The 20165-nt window shown below is 46.9% G+C and overlaps 1 protein-coding gene across 3 annotated transcripts in view; it reads right to left on the minus strand.

Annotated features, from left to right (window-relative positions):
* Positions 1 to 20165, minus strand: part of LOC116973009 (CSC1-like protein 2) — a 135763-nt gene that overhangs the window by 40282 nt on the left and 75316 nt on the right. For all 3 annotated transcript variants that reach the window (XM_033020642.1, XM_033020643.1, XM_033020641.1), the window contains 7 exons: positions 13781 to 13818; positions 10612 to 10754; positions 9904 to 9955; positions 7345 to 7453; positions 4208 to 4278; positions 2970 to 3050; positions 1536 to 1647 (listed from right to left, as the gene is read on the minus strand). In XM_033020642.1, coding sequence (XP_032876533.1) covers positions 1536 to 1647; positions 2970 to 3050; positions 4208 to 4278; positions 7345 to 7453; positions 9904 to 9955; positions 10612 to 10754; positions 13781 to 13818 — 606 coding nt within the window. The remainder of the gene's footprint in view (positions 1 to 1535; positions 1648 to 2969; positions 3051 to 4207; positions 4279 to 7344; positions 7454 to 9903; positions 9956 to 10611; positions 10755 to 13780; positions 13819 to 20165) is intronic.

Raw genomic sequence — 20165 nt, forward strand, 5'->3', positions numbered from 1 at the left:
AAACCGGCGCTGCCTTGTCGTCTTCGGCAGCCGCGGGCTCCAACCAGGAAGCGGCCGTTCCAGGTGGCTCAGCCGCCGAGAGGACTCTCCCGACGCCGGGGCAAGACCACCCGGTGAGAACGGCCAGAGACATCGGGCCTCCGTAGAGGCAATTGCGGTGGCCTCAATAGGCCTGACTTTGGGGTGAACATGGGGTGGGGACTGGACATTGTGCCTTCCCCCACAGTGCTACCCACTGTGGGGGGATGATTTTTTTGTCTAATTGTAGTCCTGTAGGTCTGTGTCCAAGATGGCTGCCGTGAAGGGAGAGTGGACGCTGGCGCGCTTTGGCTGCCGCTGCTCTCTCTTCACACTGTGTTTTTGATTTTCTGTTTTTGGATTGAATTCTGTTTTTAATTTGTGTCTCTGTGATGTCTTTTTTACCTGTTCTATTCCGATTATATGTTTTTATTCCGATTACTATGTAAGGTGTCCTTGAGATGTCTGAAAGGCGCCCATTAAATAAAGTTTATTATTATTATTATTAGGTACTGTAACAGCAGTTAAAAGGCACTCGGACAGGTACATGGATGTGAAAAGTTGAGAGGACCAAACATGGGCAAATGGGACCAGCTTTGATGGGGCATTCTGTCTGGCATGGACGAGTTGTGCTGAAGGGCCTGTTTCCATGCTGCATGACATATGATTCTCTGAGTCTCAGGAGATTCATCAGTATGGAGACAGCAAAAGGTGCAAGCAAAGAACTCAACCCTAAACATCGTCGAATAGCCATGGATTGCCGGAGAGTAATTAGGTGCACAAAACCTACAGCTCCCTCTTGCCTACGGTGTCAAGACCACAACCGTATGATGCATTACCAGGCCATAGTCCTGGGGAGCAAGTTGCAGAGACAGCAGATTTATGAAGCAGCCGTTGTCTTATTTGCCCGATGCCATTTATAAATGCAGCGCTGGCTTGCTGTCAATCTGGCAATCTTTTCCCAATTGTGTAAAAGGAGGATACAATCCAGATACTTCAGAAGTTCAAATGGGAATCAGCTGCCTTGTCAAAGGCAGTTTGCCTATCTTTGTCCTACCTCTCCTCTCCCCCTGCATTCTTTCCCCCCCACCCCGACCACCACCCCCCCAGCATCACAATCAGTCCGAAGAAGGGTCTGGACCAAAACATCATCTATCCATGTTCTCTAGAGATGCAGCTTGACACAACGAGCTACACATTCAACTTTACTTTAGAGAAACAGCTTTCAAACGAGAAGTTCGGCCCACCGAGTCCGGGCTGATCAGCGAGCATCCCGTACACCAACACTATGCTACACACACTAGGGACAATTTACAATTTTAAGGCAACTGGAGTACCCAGAGAAAACCCACATGGTCACGGGGAGCACAGACAAACTCCGTACAGTAGATAGCACCCATAGTCGGGATCGAACCCGCCTCTTAGGCTGCAACTACCGCTGTGCTACCGTGCCACCCTAAAAGGGTGTATGTTCCTATGCATCTGCAGTTGTACAGTTGTTTCCACATCCCACCTACCTGCTCACAGCCTTTGACCACACAGCAGCAGATCTGACCGCAGGGCTTGGGGTTTATCATGACTGGCGTCTCCTCTTTCGAATAGTACACACGACTGCGCTCCGCTTTCAACCTGAATTGCAGCAAATATTGCAGGCAAAGTGAAGAATGTACACACCGCGGCATCGTTTTTTTTAGTATTTGTTTTAGTTTAGAAATACAGCATGGAAACGGGCCCTTGGGCCCATCAAGTCCATGCCGACCAGCGGTCCCCACACACTAACACTGTCCGACACACACTGGGGACAATTTACACACACCCACACTTGTTTGGAGTGTGGGATGAAGCCTGAGTTCCTGGGGAAAAACCATACAGGTCATGGGAAGAACTTAGAAACACCATACAGGCAGCACCCGTAGTCAGGGTCTCCGATGCTGTAAGGCCGCATCTCTACTGCTGCGCCACTGCGGCATACGCTCATGTGGGAACAGTCAGCTACACCATTTTTAACTGGGAACCAAGTTCAGGTTTGCTATTAAGTGTATCGAGGTACAGTGAAAAGCTTTGCTTTGCAGGAAATGCAACTGCTCCAGGCCTTGGCCAGACCCTTTGTCCCAGCTGTCTCCATGGTCACCTGCTGTTCTGTGTGAGGGCGGATGCTGTCACCTCTTCTCGACGTCTAGCTCCGTGACTCTCTCTGGCCTGGAGATTACTCTGTGGGCAGAGGCACTCGAAAACCTGGAAACATTACTGAGCAACGGTACCGCGGAGGAATCTTCCCCCCCCCCCCCAGTGATCACCCCGTACACTAGCACTATCCTACACACACTAGGGGCAAATTTACAATTTTACAGAAGCCATTTAACCTACAGACCTGCACGTCTTTGTAGTGTGGGAAGAGACCGGAGCACCCGGAGAAAACCTATGTGGTCACAGGGAAAACGTACAAACTCTGTACTTATACCCTTATACGCCTTATACCCGTAGTCAGGATCGAACCCGGGTCTCTGGCGCAGTGGGGCTGCACCCTACTGCTGCGCTACCCCTTTAAAAAAAAGTTTTCTTCTTATTTTGCAGGAGTGAAATGAGAGGGTGGTGTGGGTCTCTGACGATGCTGCTGCCTTTTTGAGGCAGAGTATCTTGTAGTTCCCTTCGATGGTGGGTGCCGAGAGGCTGTGCAGCAGCAGTCCCGACAGGCAGCCTCTCCACGCAGAACTATAGTCAGTGGAGGGTGGGGTGCCTGCACAATGCATACACAAGGTCCCTGGTCCCTACAACACATCACTCTCTGCCTTCCACTGCATTGATCCTCTATAGCACATATTCCCGATGGGTCGTTGTCCCACACATTATTGAGGGCACTGTATGTAGCTTGAACAAACATGCCAAACAGAAACAGAAAAACAGAGAATTGATCACTGTGTAATTACAAGAGAAAGATGGCAGTCACTTACTGGGCTTCCCTGAGACGCATTAACTTGGTGACATTATAGCACAGTCGGGCTTCATAAACAGGGCAATCTGGATAGGCAGTCCTGTAATGAACACAGTATCAGTGAGCCCAAGATAAAAATCACAGCCTGATTTAAACGAGTCAGGCACTGCGTAGTCTTAAAATTCAAACCAACCATCTTCAACTCTAGCCAAACACAAAGTGCTGAGGAACTCAGCGGATCATGAGCCTTTCACAGACTGACTGGGCAGATGTTTCGGGTCAGGACCCAGTTACCTCCGGTTTCCCTCTCCCCTGACTCTCAGTCTGAAGAAGGGTCTCGACCAGAGACATCTCATGTTCCTTTTCTCCAGAGATACTGCCTGACCCACTGAGTTACTCCGGCATTTTATGTCTCCATTCTTCAGACTGATTGAATAGATGATGTTTCGGGTTGGGACCCTTCTTCAGACCGAAGAAACGTCGCTTGTCCATCCCCTCTACAGACGCTGTTCCTCCAGAACTTTGTTCTACTCAAGATTCCATCAGCCATGATCACAGTGAATGGCGGTGCTGGCTTGAAGGGATGAATGGCCTACCTGCACCTATTGTCTATTATCTCCAGTTCCTTGTGTCCCTAACTTCAACTTTAAACTTATGGACTTGAGTAAATTAGTTCAGCTTTGCATTGTTTAATTTGATAAGCGACACTTTTACAATGAACCAGCTAATGAGAAGGAGCAGCTACAGGCAGTGTAATGTACTGCTACTTTAGTTTTAGTTGCAGAGACATAACGCGAAAACAGGCCCTTCGGCCTACCGAGTCCACACCGACCAGCGATCCCCTTACACTAACACTATCCTGCACCCACGCAGGACAATTTACAATTATACCAAGCCAATTAACCTACAAACCTGTGCGTGTTTGGAGTGTGGGAGGAAACCGAAGATCTCGGAGAAAACCCACACGGCCACGACGAAAACCCACAAACTCGGTACAGGCAGCACCTGTGGTTGGGATCGAACCCGCGTCTCCCCCGCTGAAAGCGCTGTAAGGCAGCAACTCTACCGCTGTGCCACCGTGCCGCCCTTACCAGAAAACCATCATTGATTGAGGTTAAATCTGGGTTCATCAATGAATTTTTTTGAACAGTTACATCGGGCGACTGAGCTCAGTGCCACTGATGTATATATGGATCATCAATAAAAACATTTCAAATATTACTCATCAATAGTGAAAGCAGCTGAAATGACACTTACTGAAAGTATTGTTTTATTTGCTCTGGTTCAGCATATTTTGATAATCCACTTATAAATAAAGTGCGTTTTACCTAAGAAAAAAAAGAGACACGGATGACGAGGTGAAATTTTAACTAGGGTTGTTTTGAACAGTTTAAACACACTACTCAGATAACATGCACAAAAAAATTCTATAAATTCATAAGCTCAATACGAGGGGGAAAATTACAGTCCTCAGTGCGACCAAAGACACTCCATGGTTCATAGTCGAGGTAAGTGTTTGGTAGTGTGCAAGAGCCTGATGGTTACAGGAAATAAGATGTCTTGAACCTGGTGGTCACGGTTTTCAGATTCCGGCACTTTATCCAGATTCTAGGAGTGAAATGAGAGCCTGGCCAGGGTGGCGTGGATCTTTTATAATTCTGACTGCCTTTGAGTCAGAGCCTCCTGTAAATCTCCTCAATCGAATGGGAGGTCAGTACTGTGGACCTCCCCCTCCAGGCAGTGTCCACCACTCTGTGGTCTTCTTCGTTGCTGGACATTTGAGTGACTGAACTAGGCTGCGATGTAACCAGTCAATACCGTAAAAGTTCCAGAGTACGTGTCAACATACTGAATCTGCTCAATCTTCAGAGTAAATGGAGGCGTGGACTAATCAGATTGCTGTGCCTTCCTCAAAAGAGGTCTCCACTCCTCTGGGGGTGGGCATTTCCTCCAGCCTTCTGCTGTGTAGACTTTGCAAACTCTGGGATCCTTCCTAGATCATTTACTGTTTCTTCTCAAACTTCTTAAATTCCACTTCAACTAGTCAGGCCTCGGTGAATCGGTGTCAATTCAGATCATCGTGGCTGGCACAGTGAGTACAGATACTGAAGCACCTGTGGTGGCCAGTCCAGGACTAGTGGACCACACATGTGGGAAGGAACTGCAGATGCTGCTTTAAACCAAGGATAGACACAAAAAGCAGGAGTAGCTCAGCGGGACAGGCAGCATCTCTGGAGAGAAGGAATGGGCGACGTTTTGGGTCAAAACCCTTCTTCAGACTCTTCAGGTTGAGACCCTTCTTCAGTCTGAAGAAAGGTCTCGACCCGAAACATCACCCATTCATTCTCTCCAGAGATGCTGCCTGTCCCGCTGAGTTACTCCAACTTTGTGTCTATCTAGTGGATCAGTTTGGATGTCCCTGCCCTACTTTGTCGATGACTTTGTCTGTGGAACTGGTGTGCTACAATGCTGAGAACTACATTCTGCACTATCTTTCCCTTTGCACTATCTATTGTAATTGAGCTAGACTTCATTGTATTTATACATGTGTTTGGATATTGTGGGAAACAAAACTTTCCATTGTACTTGCCATTAATAAACCTAAACCTATTTATTCGGTGGAAGCAAACCATAGTGGTTTAAGATGAACTAGTTTGCAGTAGCAAATTGCTACTAAGTATTCAGCCTGCCTCACCCCCCCTTCCCCCCCCTCCCCTGATCTGTTTATAATGGGGGTATATCCAGCTTCTACTCTTTGCCTTCACTGTACTGTATGGAGAGTGACTGGGGCGAGAGAGGACTATGCAGGGTTACGGAGACAGGGCTTGGCAGTGGAGGGAAGGGAAGTTTGGAGACGGCAGGCATGATGTTGGATGTTGGAATGTGTGGGGGGTGTATTGGGGCAGGGTGGGCAGATGTTGGAATGTGTGCGGGGTGTATTGGGGCAGGGTGGGCAGATGTTGGAATGTGTGCGGGGTGTATTGGGACAGGGTGGGCAGATGTTGGACGTTGGAACGTGTGGGGGGGTGTATTGGGGCAGGGTGGGCAGATGACGTCAGGGTTGCCGAGGACACTGTCAATGAGAGCGAGGGCAGGCATCATCAGCAATTATTATGGCAACATGGGGGGAGGGAGGGGAAAGAAGGAGGATGCTGTGGACCTCTGACAGCTGTATGGGTAGTGTGGAGTCTGAAGAAGGGTCTCCACCCAAAACGTCACCCATTCCTTCTTTCTGGAGATGCAGCCTGTCCCGCTGAGTTACTCCAGCTTTGTGTCCCACTCCACACCAATGGTGGCCTCACACTGGTTATGAACGTTACTCCCGGCTTCATGTAGGTGACATCCATGATGTTCCGTCCAAGGGCCGGAGCGGCATGAGTGGTGGTGCAGTAGTGAGTTGCTGCCTTATAGCACTTGCCGGAGACCCGGGTGCTATCCTCACTACGGGCGCTGTCTGTACGGAGTTTGTACGTTCTCCCCGTGACCTGCGTGGGTTTTCTCCGAGAACTTCGGTTTCCTCCCACACCCCAAAGATGTACAGGTTTGTATGTTAATTGGCTTGGTGAACATGTAAATTGTCCCTAGTCGTGTGTAGGATAGTGTTAATGCGCGGGGATCGCCGATCGGCGGGCCGAAGAACCGGTTTCCGCGCTGTATCTCTAAACTAAACTAAACTAAACTAAGGGTTATGTATTTTAATACTTGGTTAAAAATAAAGCTATAGTCAAATAGAAACCATTTGCATTTTTTGCTCATGTTTGAAGCAGTGACGGAACTTAACTAATTTCTAGTAGAAACATTGCTAATAATTATTCTAGCGACGTGGGGACTTCCAACAGAGGGTGGTGGGCATGTGGAATGAGCAGCCTGAGGAGGTACTCAAGGAAAGTACAATAACAAGATTTAAAACAACATTTGGACAAGTACATGGATCAGAAAGGTTTAGAGGGATATTCTCCACATTGCCCACACGTGTTATGGGCCTGTCCCGCTTGTGCAACTCTTTAGGCGACTGCCAGGGACTAATTTGAATGGAATTCAACTACGACATCTGGCAACAACCTACGACAGCACCTACGTCAACAAAAATTGTCGCCACTGTTGTCGAAACATTTTCAACACGTTGAAAATTTTCCGGCAGTCACCCAAAAAATAAATCACCTAAGTGGGACAGGCCATTTAGATGATTGTGGCTTGTTAATAAGCATGGTGGCACTTCAGGGCATTTGGCATACCTCAATTGTTGAACAGAAATTAATTGCAGTTTTTGATGCCTTTTTGCCCTGGGGAAAACGGTCAATGTAAAGGAATCTGACAGTCCAGAACACACACAAGTGGCTGATCACAGCAAAAAGTACCATGGATGCCAGGATATATCATTGCAGCACACTCACCAAATCATCTTCCTTGTAGTGCATTTTGGAAGTATGTCGCCTCATGCTGTAGACAGTGAGAAGCAGGTACAGGAAAGAGAATACGGTATGGAGCCATAGTAGGTCATTCCTGTTTAAGAAAAACCGCAGCAGATTACAGGGGATGAATGACTCAAAAGGGATATGAAAATCAATCCCATACAAATAATGACCTAACACTCCAGGCGACACAATGGTGTAGCTATAGAGTTGCTGCCTTCAACGCTAGAGAGATGGTCGGCATGGAATTGGTGGGTTGAAGGGCCTGTTTCCATGCTTTCAATTCAGTTCAATAAAACCAGGTTGACCCTGTAGGTCAAGGGTATATTTACCCCCAGGGGGTCAATTTTGCCTACCCTAGGGGTAATTTTGTTGATTCTGGATTTGTACGTATTTTTTCTCATTGACTGATCTGTTCATCATTAGTTCATAAATAAGTGGAATAACATTGTTATGTGCTATTAAAGTTGCCAGGGGTAAATGGGACAAAAAAGGTTGGGAACCCCTGCTGTAGGTGGTGTGGGGGGGGAGGGACAGCTACCATTTTATTCAAGGCATTGGGGCAGCAATAGCAAGCCACATGGAGAGGTAAATGGCACACGCGCTTGCCTTCATTGATGGGGGGCATTGAGTTTAAGAGTCAGGAGGTCATGATGCAGCTCTTTAGGACGTTGTTAAGGCCCCATCCAGACTATTGCATGCTGTTCTGGTCGCTGCAATGTAAGTGGGATGTGGATGCTTTGGCCAGGGTGCAGAGGAGGTTAAATCAGAATTTAACATTGACGACTGCTTTGGGGCCACCTCCTGCACCTACACACAACTGACTGACTTCATCCACTTCACCACCAACTTCAATCCGGCACTCCAATACACCTGGACCATTTCCGACACTTCCCTACCATTCCTTGACCTCACCATCTCCATCGCAGGGAACAGACTCCTGACCGACATACATTACAAACCCACTGACTCACATGGCTATCTGGACTACACGTCTTCCCACCCTGCCCCCTGTAAAGACTCCATCCCCTACTCCCAATTCCTCCGCCTACGCCGCATCTGTTCCCAGGATGAGACATTCCATACCAGGGCATCGGAAATGTCCTCGTTCTTCAGGGAACGGGGATTCCCCTCCGCCACCATAGATGAGGCTCACATCCATACCCCGTAACACTGCTCTCTCTCCCCATCCCCGCACTCGCAACAAGGGCAGAGTCCCTCTGGTCCTCACCTTTCACCCCACCAGCCGGCAAATACAACAAATAATCCTCCGCCATTTCCGCCACCTCCAACGTGACCCCACCACTCGCCACATCTTCCCATCTCCCCCCATGTCTGCCTTCCGCAAAGACCGCTCCCTCCGCAACTCCCTCGTCAATTCTTCCCTTCCCTCCCGTACCACCCCCTCCCCGGGCACTTTCCATTGCAACCGCAAGAAATGCAACACCTGTCCCTTCACCTCCCCCCTCGACTCCATTCAAGGACCCAAGCAGTCGTTCCAGGTGCGACAAAGGTTCACCTGTATCTCCTGCAACCTCATCTACTGCATCCGCTGCTCTAGATGTCAGCTGATTTACATCGGGGAGACTAAGCGGAGGTTGGGCGATCGTTTCGCCGAACACCTCCGCTCAGTCCGCAATAACCTACCTGAACTCCCGGTGGCTCAGCACTTCAACTGCCCTCCCATTCCCAATCCGACCTCTCTGTCCTGGGTCTCCTCCATTGCCAGAGTGAGCAACAGCGGAAATTGGAGGAACAGCACCTCATATTCCGCCTGGGGACCTTGCGTCCGGATGGCATTAACATTGAATTCTCCCAATTTTGCTAGCCCTTGCTGTCTCCTCCCCTTCCTTAACCCTCTAGCTGTCTCCTCCCACCCTCCCATCCGCCCGCCCTCAGGCTCCTCCTCCTCCCCTTTTTCCTTCCTTCTTCCCCCCACCCCCCATCAGTCTGAAGAATGGTTTCGGCCCGAAACGTCGCCTATTTCCTTCGCTCCATAGATGCTGCTGCACCCGCTGAGTTTCCCCAGCAATTTTGTGTACCTTAAATCAGAATTATGCCTGGATTAGAGAGAATCAGCTACAAGTTGATGTTGGACAGATTTGAATTGTTTTCTCTGGTTGAGGAGAGACCCGAGGCATATAAAAGTGAGCAGCACAGATAGAGCAGGCAATCCCCCTGCCTCGCCCCCCACAAACATAGACGGCATAGGTTTCAGGTAAGACTGACAAAGTTTACAGATGTGCGGGGCAAGTTTGTTTTTATTAACGCCGATGGTGGTGGGTGCCTGGAACATGGTGCCAGGCATGGTGGTTCCGGCAGAGGCGTTAGTGGCGTTTAAGAGAATTTTGGAAAGGCACATGGACATACAGGGAAAGGAAGAACATGAATTATATGTAGACAGATTAGAATTAGTCTTGGCATAGCGTGCGGCACAGACATCGTGGGCTGAAGGGCCTGTTCCTGTGCTGCACTGTTAAATTGTTCTATGAACGACCTACGTGTGGATTCAACGTGATGCATTGGATGTATGATACTTGCCCAGACTTCAGGTTTGCGATAGTCGTCCGGCCAAAGCTGTAGGCATTATTTTCTGGAAAAAGTCAAGAGTTTACTGTTTGGACCATGTTCCAAGAGACAAATGTCATCATTAGAACAATCGGAGTAGAAATTGCCGAAGGTAAGCGAGTGTGGCTGTATCCAAGATGTATTCACTTTTACGCTCTATCTCAATATAGCATTTCAGTCGCAACAAGTTCTGAAAGAACAGAGCAGGTCAGGCAGCATCTGGGAGGGGGGGGGGGGGGAACGGACTTCGACATTTCTGGTTGGGACCCTTCTTCAGACTGATGGACGTGTGAGGAAGAGAAATTTCGTAAAGAGAGATGGGAGGAAAGCCTGGCAAGTGATAGGTGGAATGTCTGCTCCACTGCGAAATCTCCTCAAGTGATAGGTGGATACAGGTGAGGGGGGGAGATTGTCACTTACTCCACCCATCTGCCAAGAGATAGAGGCAACAAGGGCTTCAGATAATGCAGAGATGAAGAGACAGGTGAACTGTTAAATGATAAAGTTGCGAATTATGAATATTGAGCTGCCTCAATAACAAAATAAGACAAGAGGCAAGTGGGATTGGAATAGATAGGCCTGGTGGTCGGCATAGGAACGGCAGGCCGAAGGGACCATTTCCGTGCTGAACAACTGTATGCTGTTATATAACACTCTGTATCAATGAAGCGCAAAACTTACCGAGCAGATCTCCAGAGAAGTTGACAGGCAGGACTATTCCCACAGAGAATACGCCAATGACCACCAGTAGCCCGATAATGTGACGCTGGAAGGACAAGTAGTGGACGGCATCTTCGCCACATTTCTCTCTGATCTCTTCATCTCTGAGGGAAGTGGAGACGGACACAGGTAACCGGGTGAACCGTGTCCCCGTCCCACATAAAACACACCTTCCACAACTTCTATTCCCATCTCAAATACCATCAAAATGAAAGCCTTTTAACACTTAACACAGGGCGCTGAAAGAATTAATTTGGCATGGACACCTCAGTTTACCGATTGCAGCATAAAGCAGCTCGTGAAAGACTGACCCATTCTTCGCCCAATTAGCGTTGTTGCCTTCCCAGAAAGATTGAAAGGAATAAGAGCAGAGAATCAATAGAATGTAGACACAAGGAACAGCAGCTGCTGGAGTTGTGAGCAAAACACAAAGTGCTGCAGAAACTCAGTAGGTGATTTATAATGAAGAATGTATTGTGAACTGTGGAATGATTTATAACTCATCTCAAAACTTAGAATACGCCAGTGAAGGTAGGTGAAGGGTAGTACTGCAGCAGTGCTGCTGCACAGTTAAGGGCCTGTCCCATCAGCATGCGATTGCATGCGTCTAGTGCAACCAAACGTGGTCGCTTGAGGTGTACGGGCTCGCGGGGCCGGTCCCAATTCGAACCGCGGAGGCGTATGGAGTTGTGCGGGGCTGGTCCCGACATCATACTCATCAATCAGCTGGGCAGGAGGTGGGCCGACTGAATTTGGACGTCGCACGGCGAAGTCATCACGCAATGGCACGCCGGGCGGTGAGGTCATCGCGCAATGCCACGCGTTAGGTGTACGCCGTCAAGGCGCTGCGTACGATGTCAAGACATTGCGCACACCCGTCGAGGCGGTGCGTACGGCCTCAATGAGGCTGCAGGCCGGCAGGCCGTTGACACGCGGAATTTTTGGACAGGGTCAGTTTTTCCGAGCCCCGCGCGATGTCGGGCCCAGCCCCGCACAACTCCATACGGCTCCGGTGATCGAAGTGGGACCGGCCCCGCGAGGCCATACGCCTCATGCAATCACGTTTGGTCGCGCTAGACGCATGCTAGCGCATGCTGGTGGGACAGGCCCTTTACTGTAGACTTGGTGTAGTAAGGAGGAACTGCAGTTGCTGGTTTATACCCTAGATAGACACAAAATGCTGGAGTAACTCAGCGGGCCAGGCAGCATCTCTGGAGAAAACGTGTAAGTGACACTGCGGGTCTGAAGAAGGGCCCTGACCCGAAACGTCACCTATCCATTTTCTCCAGAGATGTTGCTTGACCTGCTGAGTTACTGCAGCATTCTCGATCTATCTTTACTGTAGACTTGGGTGTGATCAAGATATCCGATGTGGACTTTGTATGATCTCTGTGATTGAGTGGGTTTTAACCAGATGTTCCCGTTTCCTCACACATTCTAGAGATGTGCTGGTCACCTCAAACTAGACAGCAGAAGACAGTTCGGCAAGAGAGAGAATAGGTTGGAGGGGAAATGCAACTGATGGAATTTCTTAGAGCAAACAGACCCGAGGGGCCGAATAGTCTCTTTCCATGAAGTGACAAAATATCTCATATTAAAATATTTACATTAAGACAATTTAAGGATTTGGTTGCTATCCACCTTGCTAAAGATTGGATAGATTGAAGTATATGGTCCAAAGATGGGCAAAAGGGACTAGCTTAGCATCTTGAGGCATAGATGAGTTGGGATGAAGGACCCGTTTCTGTGCTGTATGACTCTATGGGCACATTATGCATCAATGGAACAAAACATGGGGAACAAAGTGAGTGGCAAACTGACAAATTATACTGCAATGTAAAAGGAAAACATCTTAGTCAAAGGATAGTTTCTTAGCGCATCGGATTTCCACACTTGCTCACCGACTGGCAGCCTGTTAAATGGATTTCAAGTGAGTGTGTCTCAACTTTCCACTGGTATAAGTGTAAATTGTCCCTAATGTGTGTAGGATAGTGTTAATGTGCGAGGATCGCTTGTCGACGCAGACTCTTTGGGTCGAAGGGCCCGTTTCCACGCTGTATCTCTAAACTAAACACTACCAGGGCCGCACAATGGGTTTACTAAGTCCGCCACCCTTGCCTGATTGTGAATAAATCACAACCATAGCCAACATATTCATTACCAAGACATTGTTAAGTGAGAAGATTGAAATGTATAAGACATTCGTGAGGCCACACTTGAATGTTGTATTCTGCTTTGGTCACCATGCTCTTTGAAAGGTGCCATGAAGCTGGAAAGGGGGCAGAGAAGATTTACGATGAAGTTGCCAGACTCCAGGATTCAATGGTCTGAGCTGTAGGAAGAGGTTGTGGAGTCTAGGATTTTATTCTTTGCAGTGTAAGAGATTGAGGGGTGATCTTACAGAGGTGCATGAGATCAAGAGGAGAAAAGATAGGAAGAATACAGAGTTTTTTCCCCAGCGTAAGAGAATCAAGAATTAAACTGCATAGCTTCAAGGCGAAAGAGGAAAGATTTCATAGGCACCCGGTGGTAACATTTTCACTCAGAGGTGTGGTGGATATATGGAACGAGCTGCCAGTGGAGATAGTTAAGGCAGGTACAATACCAACAACATTTAAGATATTTGGACAGGTTCATGGATAGGAAAGATTTGGAGGGATATGGGTCAAGCACAGGTAAATGGGATCAGCTAAGATGAGGCGTGAGCCTGTTTCAGTGCTTTATGACACTGTACACAAAACAGTGCAGGTATAAGCTCAAGGAGCAAGCCTTTGCTCGCATTACATGGCACTCACTGTATGTTATGTTGTGGGCAGAGCACCAAGGTGAATACTTGGCCAATAAACTTATTCATTCATTCATTCATTCATGCTGTGACCTGCGCCAGATACTGGCAGAACGACATCTGAGATTGCAACGGACTCGAAGAAGAAGATTCATTCATTAGGAATATTTTCCCCAAATCCACTTCGCACATGAATGATATGGTAAAATTCTTACTTTAAAGACAGCAGGAATCCAGATCATTAGACACTTCTATAACTACAGTGCTTGGCTTTAACAAGTTAAATCTTTAAGTTATATTATTCAGTATAAATGATGGATTTTGTTTTAAGATGAGAATACTCACTTTATTCTGAAGATAGCAGTCAACCACGAACAGAAGCCCTGTAAAGAAATATTGGGATGTTTGAATGGCTCAACGCAGGAATCACTCATAGCCCATCGCGGAACACAGTTTTTTGTGAGATAAATAGATAGAAGAGATTTCTGAAACAAACAAACAGCTGTAGAAACTGTTAAAGAAAACCTTAAAGCACAACACAAAGATCGGGTAGGACAATCAAGACTATTTAAGAGCGCCAAATACAGTGATCATTGGCAGCAATCTAGGAGATTACACAAAGATTCATCTATTCCTTATATACAGGATTTTCCTTCGATGTGAAGATAGACAAAATGCTGGAGTAACTCAGTGGGACAGGCAGCATTTCTGGAGGGAAAGAATGGGTGGCGTTTTGGGTCGAGCCTTCTTCAGACCATTTGTGTTGTTTACTGTAGCAGGCACGTTAGCATTTTCAATTCTTCGGAATAATCTTATAACAATTATAAATAACGCACCTCCAAAGACATAGTAGAGTAAACACAGCCCAATTCCACCCCGTTACAATAAGCAAATGTCGTTTTACCCGATCAACCTTATTATATTGTTTTATGATTGCCATTTGTCCTTTGACAATAGAGATCAGAATCTGACTAAAGTAGACGGCAGTGTCAGGTACACATGCTCAGTTTTAACATTCTTTATTATCACACGTGACAAGGACTTTATTTTTAGGCACTCTACTTATCCATAGCTGTCTTCGTAAAGCTTTGTAATTTATTTTTGGCAAAACCAAGTCGCCGAATATTTTTAAAGCAGAGATTGACAGGTTCTTGATTTGGCAAGGGTGTCAAAGGCTACGGGGAGATGGCGGGTGAAAGGGGTTGAGTGGGAAAGATAACACTAACGGGGCACTTGGATAAACATGACTTCATCGGACAGAACCAGCATGGTTTTGTGAAGGGGAAGTCCTGTTTAACGAATCTGCTCGAATTCTTTGAGGAAGTAACAACCCGGGTGGATAAAGGGGAACCGGTGGATGTGGTATACTTGGACTTCCAAAAGGCTTTTGACAAGGTGCCACATAAGAGACTATTGCTAAAAATAAAAAATTATGGGATTGGGGGTAATATATTAGCATGGGTAGAGGATTGGCTAACAAATAGGAAGCAGAGAGTGGGGATAAATGGTTCATACTCGGGATGGCAACCGGTAACTAGCGGGGTTCCGCAAGGGTCGGTGCTGGGACCCCAGTTGTTCACAATTTATATAAATGATTTGGAGGAGGGAACCAAGTGTAATGTATCAAAATTTGCGGACGATACAAAAATGGGAGGAAAAGTAGGGGATGAGGAGGATAGGAAGAGTCTGCAAAAGGATATAGATAAGCTAGGTGAGTGGGCAACAACTTGGCAGATGAAATTTAATACTAATAAATGTGAAGTCATTCACTTTGGGAAAAAAAATGATAGGGCAAGTTATTTTCTAAATGAGGAGGAGCTGCGTTGTAATGCAACGCAAAGGGATCTAGGGGTATTAGTACATGAATCACTAAAAGTTAGTATGCAGGTGCAGCAAGCAATCAGGAAGGCCAATGGAGTTTTGGCCTTTATTGCTAGGGGGATTGAGTATAAAAACACGGAGGTCTTGCTGCAGCTGTACACAGTATTAGTGAGACCACATTTGGAATACTGTGTACAGTTCTGGGGTCCATACTTAAGAAAGGATGTACTAGCCCTGGAGGCAGTGCAGCGAAGGTTTACAAGATTAATTCCTGCAATGAGGGGATTGACATATGAGGAAAGGTTAAGTAGGCTGGAACTCTACTCTTTGGAGTTTAGAAGAATGAGAGGCGATCTCATTGAAACATATAAGATCGTGAGGGGCCTTGATCGGGTGGATGCACCGAGGATGTTCCCAATGATCGGGGAAACTAGAACTAGGGGACATAGTCGCAGAATAAGGGGGGGCTCTTTTAAAACTGAGATGAGGAAGAACTTCTTCACCCAGAGGGTGGTTAATTTATGGAATTCACTGCCCCAGGGAGCAGTGGAAGCAGAAACGTTAAATATATTTAAGTCTAAAATAGATGGTTTTTTAGCTGCCAAGGGGATAAGGGGCTACGGGGAGAGGGCAGGGATATGGACCTAGGTATGGTTAGTATAGTAAGACCTGAGTGATCTCCTGGACAAGTGTCGATCGCCTGGATTGGGGTCGGAGAGGAATTTCCCGGATTTTTTCCCCGAATTGGACCTGGGTTTTTATCCGTTTTTTTGCCTCCCCCAGGAGATCACGCGGTTCTTGGGGTGGAGAGGGGTGATAGCGGTATAAAGGGGAGGGTAGTGTCTTGTGTTCTGTGTCTTGTGTCTACTGTTTGTGGGTAAGTGTGTCTGTTTAGTGTTCAGCCATGAGCGAATGGCGGTGCGGGCTCGACGGACCTGGTGGTCTACTCTCGCACCTACTTTCTATGTTTCTATGTTTCTATGATAGATAAGCCATGATTGAATGGTGGAGTAGACATGTGTAAGAAAGAGAAGGGTCTCGACCCAAAACGCCACCCATTCCTTCTCTCCAGAGATGCTGCCTGTCCCGCCGGGTTACTCCAGCATTTTGAGTCTACAGTGGAGTAGACTTGATGGGCCGAATGGCCTAATTTGCTCCTATGACTTATGAACGTATAAGAACTAGTGCGAACAGGTGATCGATGGCCGGCATGGACTTGGAGGGCCAAAGGTCAGGTTTCCATGCTGTACCTCCAAACTACAAATGAGATGGGAAGCGACATATGTGCGGCATTGAACACACTTACGTTTATCCATGAAACCTGAAATCGTATTCATGTATTAAAAATATTGAATGCATTTTTTACATCTCAAAATGCTCATTAATTCTCAGATGATACTTCAATTCTGAAGAAGTGCCGTTGTAATAGGGCTGCAGACAAAACAAGCTGAGCGCAGCAGAAGCATGTTTTACTACTGACTTTGAGCCGCTGGCGAGGGCAGACATAAAAATTAGTGAAAGGTCGATTCAAAGCACTCAGCAAGAATAACTTAATTTAGTCAGGATCATTCAATGCATAACCCTCCATGGAGCTGATGGATTGTGTCCAATTGTACACAATTACGGTATGTAGCTATCTAATGGCTTTTAAAAGACAAGGAACTGTTGGTGCTGGTTTAGAAAAAAAAGCCCAGTGCTGGTGTAACTCAGTGGGTCAGGCAGCATCTCAACATGGATAGGCGATGGCTTAGAATCTAATGGCTTTGCTAGGGCTTCATCAATGGCCTAGTCAAGGACGTTCACCTACATTTTGGGTGGCACGGTGGTGCAGCAGTTGAGTTGCTGCCTTGCAGCGCCAGAGACCCGGGTTCCATCCTGACTACGGGCGCTTGCCTGTATGGGGTTTGTGCGTTCTCCCTGTGACCTGCGTGGGTTTTCACCAATTTCCTCCCACACTCCAAAGGTGGAGTGGACAGGTTTGTAGGTTAAATGGCTTGGTATCATTGTAAATCGTCCCTAGTGTGTTTAGGATAGTGTTAGTGTGCGGGGATCGCTGGTCGGCGCGGACTCGGTGGGCCGAAGGGCCTGTTACCGCGATGTCTCTCTCTAAACTAAAGCAAACTTTGACACTGCTTTAAGACACAGATGACAACAAGGTGTCACGCGAACCATAATGACTGGTACGATAGTGTCAGCGTCATACTGTGTTAAGCTTCGGTGTAACAAAATCTTTTCATCCTTGACCTTTCGTGCATTGCCTTCCACTGGAATGGCCAGCAAGGTTAAAATGTAGATTACCGTGACGAAGGAGGAGAATTTCGCAGCTGTCTGCGAGTAGCTGCAAAGTTACCTGCTGGTGAAATGCTTCAACGGCAGATAGGGGAAGGCATGCTTGCAAGAGGCAGCCACAAAAAAATTATACATGCCTGACATTCACCAGTGTGAACATTTAATCTCATGAAGGGACGGAAAGAGGTGTAAATCAACAAATGCATTGAGTTGAACAGTTTATATCTAATGGAATTATCACCAACTCTGCAATATATCTGCCACATCGCTAATTGCTGTTTAAATTTTAAATGTGACCTCGGCTGTCAGTGTCCTGTCTATTTTTCTCTGCTCCCTTCCCTAGGCCCTGCCTGGATTCACACCCATTCCTCCCCTTCCACCAACATTCCGTCCTCTAGCTCCACAACTAGTACCTCCTCTATCCTCATCTCCGTACCTCACATCATTTGCCTTTTCATCTCTGGCCTTTGTCCACCCATCTGCCAATTAACATCCTCCCCACCCTCCTCACTTCAAGTCAAGTCAAGTTTATTTGTCATACGCATACGAGATGTGCAGTGAAATGAAAAGTGGCAATCTTGCAGATTGTGCAAAAAAAACCCTACAAAACAGAATAGAACAGAATCAGTAATTACATATTTGTGAGGAAAAAAACGGCAATTTTAAAAAGACGCAACACAACAGTAAATTGGTACAGTAAATTAGTCCCTGGTGAGATAAGAGTTTACAGTCCTGATGGCCTGTGGGAAGATACTCCTTCTCATCCTCTCTGTTTTCACAGCAGGACAGCGGAGGCGTTTGCCTGACCGTAGCAGCTGGAACAGTCCGTTGCTGGGGTTGTAGGGGTCCCCCATAATGTTGCTGGCTCTGGATCTGCACCTCCTGGTGTATAGTTCCTGCAGGAGGGTGAGTGCAGCTCCCATAGTACGTTCAGCCGAACGCACTACTCTCTGCAGAGCCTTCTTGTCCTGGGCAGAGCAGTCCCCAAACCAGATTGTGATATTGCCGGACAAGATGCTTTCTACAGCCGCTGAGTAGAAGCACTGGAGGATCCTGAGAGAGACTCTGAATTTCCTCAGCTGCCTGAGGTGGTAAAGGCGCTGCCTTGCCTTACTCACGAGTGCTGTGGCGTGTGATGTCCATGTCAGATCCTCAGAGATGTGGACTCCCAGGTATTTAAAGCAGCTCACCCTATCTACAGTATCCCCCATTTATCTTCAATGGCATGTACGTCCTCGGATGATGTTCCCTCCTAAAGTCCATGATCAGTTCCTTAGTTTTTTTGACATTCAAGAGGAGGCTGTTGTCCTGACACCAGACTGCCAGATCAGCCACCTCGTCCCGGTAGGCCACTTGTATCCACCTATTACTTGCCGGGCTTTGTCCAGCCCCCACCTCTGCCAGCTTTCTCCCCCCCCCCCCTTTACTACAGTCTGAAGAAGGGACCAAACCCAAAATGCCACCTATCCATTATCTCGAGAGGCTGCCTGACCCACGAGTTGCTCCAGCACTTCGTATCTTTTACTCTAAACCAGCACCTGCACTTCTTTGCGTCTCCAGTGTCAATTTTGTTAGTCAACATGGAAAACTACTACACCCGTTAAGTAATATTTACAATTAAAAAAAAGTGAGGCCACATAACCCCACCATTCTGCTGGTATAATGTGTGACTAGGATAATGCAATGTATAATACTAATATTCAATTATTCTCATCAAGCAATTAAAGCATTAGTTGTATCATATGACCATAATCATAATTGAAACAGGGGCACAAGTGCTCAGTTTAGTTCCTCTCTCTCTGCTAATGGATCACATGCTTCTCAGTCTCCACCAATATGGTAATTGTAATTGTAATTTATTTATTTAGGGGACAGTGCATATTAATAAACATTTACATGTAATACGCAAGATTGTAGTCAGTAGCTAATTTCCATCTTTAGTCCCTCTGGTAAACAAGGTAAACACATCACAACACAATCATTCAATAAGAAAAGAGACAAAACAAAAGACAAAAACAAAACAAAACAAACAATAAAGTTAAAAAGTAGCAATAAAAGAGTACCATAGGATAATTTTAAGGTAGATTATGATTGCAATTTTGATTTTGCAGTAACCATGTTTTTAGATGTTTGGTAAATGAGGTAAGGGTTGGCAGATCCCGTATGACGCATGGTATCGCGTTCCAGGTCTGCGGCGCTCGATATGAAAATACTGACTGCCCAAAGACACTTTTCCTAAACGGGACTATACAATCACCCCTGGAGGCTGCTCTTGTCGACCTATTTGTGTTTAGGAGAACAAAGGCAGCCATGTTCACAAAATGATAGAACGTGTGCCCTCAGCCCATCCCTGACAAAGGCCAGGAATAAGTTAAAATGGTTAACAACAGGAAGATCCTGCAAGATTAGTTTAGCTTAGATACACAGTGTGGAAACAGACCATTCGGCTCATCGAGTCCGCACCGACCAGCGATCACACGAACACCATCCAACACACACTAGGGACAATTTACAATTCTAACAAGACAATTAACCTACAAACCGGCACATTGATGGAGCGTGGGCAGAAACCGGAGCTCCCGGAGAAAACCCACACAGGTCACGGGGAGAACGTACAAAC

Source organism: Amblyraja radiata, chromosome 5 (genome assembly GCF_010909765.2).
Source record: "Amblyraja radiata isolate CabotCenter1 chromosome 5, sAmbRad1.1.pri, whole genome shotgun sequence".
Taxonomy (NCBI): Eukaryota; Metazoa; Chordata; class Chondrichthyes; order Rajiformes; family Rajidae; genus Amblyraja; species Amblyraja radiata.